At 46.3% G+C, this 6,967-nt stretch overlaps 1 protein-coding gene across 2 annotated transcripts in view; it reads right to left on the bottom strand.

The window, feature by feature from the left end:
- Positions 1–6,967, bottom strand: part of wnt6b (wingless-type MMTV integration site family, member 6b) — a 26,818-nt gene that overhangs the window by 1,606 nt on the left and 18,245 nt on the right. For both annotated transcript variants that reach the window (XM_008329117.3, XM_025063807.1), the window contains exons 2-3: positions 6,551–6,771; positions 543–850 (exon numbers count right to left, since the gene is read on the bottom strand). In XM_008329117.3, the coding sequence (XP_008327339.1) occupies positions 543–850; positions 6,551–6,771 (529 nt within the window). The remainder of the gene's footprint in view (positions 1–542; positions 851–6,550; positions 6,772–6,967) is intronic.

Below are 6,967 nucleotides of genomic sequence, written 5' to 3'. Positions count from 1 at the left end.
CACCAGTGAGACACCAGTGAGACACCAGTGAGACACCAGTGAGACACCAGTGAGAGTCATGCTGTGATGGTGGACCGACTGGGCTCCCCTGTGAATATTACATTTATTACATGGTAATTAACTCGTGGGAATAGTCGCAGCGTTACCCGTGCTCGTTGACTTGTCGTGGCCATAACTCACTCTACGCTCACACGGGCAACAAAGAGGAACTTTAAACGTGAACAGGGGCTGTCGAAATGTTAGACGCTACTTGCCCGGGAGGCTTGAAAACAAAATGTGTGGCACGCTCTTGTTTTTGTGTTTCAGAAACCTGATTCTTGTCAGAATATCAGCTTACGGCGCTACACAAACATGGCTGGGAGCTACGTCTTTCTTCCAAGCATGTTCCTGGAATGAAGAATATTCCGCAGGACATGCAACACCGTCGGTGCTAAAGCTGAAGTATAGTGAAACATCAGAGCTGCACAGCAGTTTTTATCAGAGCCGTTAAAACGCCAGCCCAGTTATTTTGAACTGTTACGACTCAGACGGGCGGTTCTTACCAGCCGCCCGGCCTCGTTGTTGTGCAGATCGATCAGCGTCCTGATGTCACTCTTGCCCCGCCTTCTCTTAGCGTCCATAAACTGTTTGGACTTTTCGTAACCAAACTCCACATCATCTCCGCAGCCCCCCCACTCCCACTTGACCCCGTCCTCGGAGGAGGAGGAGGAGGACGGTGGCTTGGGTGGAGCTCTGTTCCTGGTGGCCTCGCAGCCACACTGCAGGAGGTCGCCCATACTGCAGGCCTGGGTCACGGCGTGAGTCACCCCCGCCGCGGTGATGGCGTAAACAAACGCCGTCTCTCGAATATCTGCAGATAAAGACACACACAGAGAGAGAGAGAGAGAAGGTCAGCGGTTTAGTCTGTGGAATCAGACAATGACGGGTCACACAGGTCGACAGCAGAACTCCAAACACGGGATTAGAACCGGCTTTCACTTCCAAAACCCAGTCCTGTCAGTGTCATGAGATAAGATGTTGATACAACGTTCACACAGACGGAAAACTTCATCACAGTGGATGATGATGATGATGATGATGATGCTGATGATGTCTGTTTGTTCCTCTGTAATCAATCACAGGATCACAAAAAATCATCTTATCCTTGAAAAACGCAGCTTTCTTTTTTTTTTTTAAAGGTTTAATGTAGTGTATTCATATATATATTTATGCAGATTATTGTTTTATGTTGATTATCATCCTGTTGGAGACCAGACATTGAACAGTCAGTACATTAATATACTGTATATATATATTTATATAAACATACATATTTTTGTACGTCTGTATTTTAGTTCTCGGTGTGTGTGTGTGTGTGTGTGTGTGTGTGTGTGTGTGTGTATTCTGAAGGACCGCTGCAGCAGGTGGACAAATAAACATAAAACAAATGTTTTCATAAAATGACATTAAAACCAAAAACCTCAGCCACTTGTTGAGACAGAGCGAGGGCGAGCGGAGGAGAACCAGAGAGAGAGAGAGAGAGAGAGAGAGAGGGCTTCACTGCTGAGGAGCTGAAACACACGGAGCATGGAGTCATCCAGATCAACTCTGCCAACTCCATACTGTATGATTCAGAGAGTGGGATCCATTAGAAACCTTAACACACACACACACACACACACACACACACACACACACACACACACGCACACACACAGATGGCGTGCGACAGAACCTGCACACCCCAGTGCGCCATAATATCAGTCCCAGCTGTACGCCCCGACACCAGTGTGTGACCCCAGGAGAACTGGTACAGGTATGTGTGTGTGGGGAGTTGGTTTCTGTTGGTTCAAACACGGCGTCTCACAGGTCGACTGACTCTGACTCTGAACAACGCCAGGCTGCGTGTACGCTCTCATCAGGACGATGACGACGACAGCGGGGGGGAGGGGTCAGAGGTCAGGGGTCAGAATCCACTCTGATCTCTGAAGACTGGCCACAGGTGGGATACTGATGCTAAAGGTCAGGACACTGGGCCACGAAATGTACCCCTGTATATGTATATGTGTGTGTATGTGTGTGTGTTAGCGCTGAAATGAGTGCAACAACAGACCACACCTTAACGCTCCTGCAGTAGTGCCTCACAAAACAAAATCAAGATGTGTCGTCTTTAGAGTTTACTCTGGTTTACTGGATTTATCTTGGAGTCCTGTGTGTGTGTGTGTGGGAGGAGGGGGGAGGGGTGGAGGTGGGGGGGTAACATTAGCTCAGGCCTCATTATTATAACAATATGTTGATAACAACAACAACAACCACATCCAAACAAGCAGCCAACTGGTCCAGATGTCCTTAAACGCAGCAGGGATGTTTCCAACAGTGACATTCGATATATGTTTACATTTTTTGGTGCTCGGTTTTTGCCAGCTAAAACTTGTCAGCAGTTAAAACGTGTAGCGAAATATGATGAAATTAAGAAGTGGATGGAACGATAAGACAGACGACATAAACTGAGGGGGGGGGGCAGGAACAATCGAGGCTAAGATGCTCTGTTGTTCTGAACAAAGAAGCCATCAAAAACCTGATGATTTAAGCAACCTGTTTCATATTTTCCTCTGAGACATGAATTCCAAACAAATTCTCTGCCATGGCGGGTGTCTGGACCTGTCTGTGTCTGCTTCTAATTCCACAAAACCCTTCTGCAAGAATTAGCACAGACTTTCTAATGGCCCGACTCTGAAGTCAAACTGCAGCGCGGGTCTCGTACGAGGAGGCGCCTGCAGTGGCTACTAGTCAGACTGAGTAACTGTAAATAATAATAAACCAGGGGCTGTAATGTCTGGGGGGGGGTGTGGGGGGGTCAGGAGGTCGGGCTACTACATACCCTGCAGGATCTAATCACTGCAGAGGTTAAGAGCCAAGAAAACACCAGGGTCAGTGTCTAACTCTCTTTGGACTACAGACCAGTTTGATCTAGTATCAGTGTTTAACTCTTCTGACTAAGTTAGTCCCAGTTATATCTGTAGAAATGTTTTGGTTCAGACGTGAAAAATGAAACGTCTCTAATTTTACTATTTTGATGTTCAAATAAAACAAACAAATATTTTCCTCTCACATTCCCTTCATCCCGTTCCTGGGCAGCAGTGATCGATACTTCCACCAAGGGACATTGCTCACGACCACATCCAATGTGGGATTCAAACCTGCAACCCTCTGATAACAAGCTTCATCCTCTTACCACCAGGTCAGCAGCCCCCCCCCAAAAAAAAGTAACCTCATCCTCTTACCACCAGGTCAGCAGCCGCCCCCCCAAAGAAAAAGTAACAGGCCAAAGACGATGATGTCACGAGTCTCGTGCGCTACCAGCTGAGCTAGCCTCACAATACGAACAAAGGAACTGCGTTGTCGTGAACGCCTACGTTTTCTTTTCCCTCTAGTTTTCTTCACAGACATACCTACGTTTTCTTTTCCCTCTAGTTTTCCTCACAGACGTAAAAGTCATGATGTAGTTCTCGTGTCTACATTTCTTTCAGATCACATACGCTAACGTCTGACATGACAGTAAATAAACTCCTGGAAAACTTCGTGCGGCAGAGGCTGCAGCGCATAAACCTGTTCACACGTCTTTATGTCTCGACACCTGCGTCTGCGTGTAAAGAGCACTTATGAGAAAATCCTTAAATTTCTGACATGACTGATGATTGGTTTATTTAATGTGCAACCATTGTACAGCCCAGAGCTAAAGTTCATTCTATAGCATTGAAATGTTAAACACCAGTATTCATACACACCATCTCCCAGGGCTTTCAAGGAAACGCCGCAGCATCTCTTATAAGATTATCAGCATCACTGTATGCCGGCTGGCTCGCACTGCCAGGTATGACTGCTCCGGGGTCCGTGTGTTATTTAAACACAGTGGAGATCAAGGAAAAGATGATAATAACCTCCAATTAATGACGTAAAACCAGAAACTCAACCTTGTTCCAGAGCCGGCTCTACGTAAAAGCTTCATGTCCAGAGGAGAGATTATTTTGATTCCACCAAAAAGGAGGCTGTCATTCGTGTGACAACACGTTCATTCATTCACTTTTCGCAATAAGCACGTGAAGTGGCAGGATCTGAAAATGTTGTGAAATCATCCAAACCTCTGTTATCGAACATGTGGGTGTGAATCTGACACACTTTAAAACATTAAATATAAGTGTTTATCCACATGACTGCAGTATTTACCGTAGTTATGAGCCGGGTTACTGCAGTACAAACAGACCAGGTACACGCACAACATATCTGCATCATGCAGCGTGACATGTGATGTTTCCATGATCCAGTTCATCACAGGCCTGTCATTTCTCTAACAGATCAAGTTCAAACAAATTCCAAATGCAACATTTTTTGTGAGATATTAAAATGTATCGCGGCCAGCTGTACAACAGTCATCCATACCAAGGAATTCAGCAATTTTATCATTAATAGGTTTTTCTTTCCATGCTCCTGGCATGATGACGGCTGAACGAGACGGAGTCGGTGTGCAGACACGCACGCTAGCATTAGCTTGACCTTTGTCACAACTTTTTTTTTTTAAATCACCTTTACCGGAGCGTCTGAGCCCAGAGCTTCTACGACTAAATCACCTTTACCGGAGCGTCTGAGCTCTGAGCTTCTACGACAAAGTTGAAAAAGTTCTGGATCACAAGATAAATTCTTCCTTGTTGCTCAACACACTAGGACGGGATTCAAACCCACAATCCTCCGATACGCCGGTAAAACTGGCGCACGAGTCCCAATACACGGGGGGCAAGAAGAGACGCAGAGATATGAACCCGTCATGACGTCTGCAAAAATGACATGAACTGACAACATGCTGTGAACTACAGTGGGTCAAGACCCAAACAGAACAGTCAGAAATCCAACAGTCTGGTCCAAACCACCTGCACTGACGGCACCGTCTCATTTACTACAAAGACGCAGTGACACCATGACCATAATTGAAGAGCAAAGACTGTTGAATAAACTCTAAGTCGAGGTCAATGAGGTTAAATAAACCACTCCTCTTAAACACAGAGAGGCTTTTATTTTGACATTTACTGGTTGGAGTTCATGATAAACAGCCATTAAGAGCAACTCCAGGTAATTGAGGACAAAGACTTGAACACAGAGAGGCACTCCGGCCTCTTATAGACACACTGGAATTTATGATTAATTGCTGGTCTCTCGTCTGCTGGTACATTCTTGTTCTCCGTTCCCTGCTCTTTCTCGTGGTTTCAATCTTCCTGTCTTCATTCTTTTTTGTTTCTTTCTATTCCTGCCAGAGACACTGGCACGGCGGCTGGTGTGATAAATAAGAATTAGATAAGAAACAAAACAACCTGCCGTTGAACCACCGTGTCAGACCGAGCTACATGATGTCACAGTAACAGATGAAGATGAAGAGAGTGTTCCCAACGTCCAAAGGAAGGAATAATCAAATTAAAAATGAAGAGAATAAACATGAGGGTCACGTCTGAACCATGATCAGGAAAAACTTTCTTTTTGGAAAAATGATGCTTCTAAATAGAACTGTTTTGATATTTGGCCTGGAAACACTCAGGTCGAACAGAATTTAAATACTTCCTGCCTGTTGGTTGACAGGAGCACCAATCAGAGGCCGGCACCTCGCTATGAATTTAATCTCATAAGAACAAAAAGCAGCACAGTAATTACAGAGGACCCGGCGCTGACCCAGCATCAGTTTTATTACAGACTTCAAAGAGGATGTCAGCAGATCTTAGCTGATCACTTCGAGCATTCCCAATCTGATGAAGAGGAGAGCCAGCCATGTGTGAATATGTCTGCGCTCAAACACAACAGCTGCTCTTGTCTGCTGCGCTGCCATCAGAAAGGGCTGTGACCTCAGGTTGACGTAAGGCCGCTGGCTGTGGCCCCGAGGTCACGGGTTCAGATCCTAAGGCAGTCGGCTTTGACAAATGGGCCGTGACAATATTTTGAGTCACCAGTGAAACAGAGTTTTTCTTTTTCTTTCTGCTCACAGGTGGCGTGTATCCTGGAAAATACTCCCAGGCAGTATGTCCCAGTATGTTACTGGAAAATACTGCGTTATCAATACTACACCTGTGTTTCATGGTGATGTGCAGTATTCTCCAGGATACACTGTACTAATAAATACTACGTCTTCTCAGGTACAACATACTCCTACGCAGTATTTTCTGGGGTAACCTGGAGAAAAAAAAAATCTAGGATGCAGTATTTTCCAAGCTACACCAGAAATACTCAAAAGCAGGATTTTTCAGCATAAACTGGAAAACTCCAACATGGAGAAAATATTCATGCACATTTTTTTCAGGATGACTTTGACAATATGCAGCAAATGTGACAGAAAATCCACGGTGGACAATGCAGTACTTTACGTGTTCTCCACGATGTATTTTCTATGACAAAACTAAACCTTTTTTTAGTTTATTCTAGAGACACAAACATCTTGGTCTTTCAGGGACTGTTGGGGGGAGACAGAGAGAGAGAGAGACAGAGAGAGAGAGAGAGAGGCTAATGTACCACAGCCATTGGTCTGTTTACTCACCTTGCTGCAGTATTTTGCCAAAGTATCTGTTATGGCTGGTGCAGTTCCACCGTCGGTACCTGAACTGGTACTGGCACTCCCTGACTCCCAGCCGGGCTCCTTTGGCCACCTCACTGACGATCTCCGGCTGAGTCTGACACAGCTCGGCCTGCTTTCCTGCCAGTCGCTTTGCCTTCCTGCAGATACTGTTGGAGTCCATCACCAGCGGACTGCCCACCGCCCTGCGAACGTCCACACAAGTGACACGGTCAGACACAGATGACCCCCTGAGTGAGGCCCCTCAACGTCACCGTACGGTGCACAGCGTGTACGGCCGCAGCCGTCAGGAAGCCACGGGACATTCATACGTCTGACTGTGGCCGCTGCTGCCACCGGCTGTGGGCCCCGCCCCTCCCCCCCCGCCCCCCCCCCCCCCCA

This window comes from Cynoglossus semilaevis, chromosome 16 (genome assembly GCF_000523025.1).
Source record: "Cynoglossus semilaevis isolate Cse_v1.0 chromosome 16, Cse_v1.0, whole genome shotgun sequence".
In the NCBI taxonomy this organism is placed as follows: domain Eukaryota; kingdom Metazoa; phylum Chordata; class Actinopteri; order Pleuronectiformes; family Cynoglossidae; genus Cynoglossus; species Cynoglossus semilaevis.
Note: the sequence above shows the minus strand (reverse complement) of the source record. Positions and strands in the feature narration are given on the sequence as shown.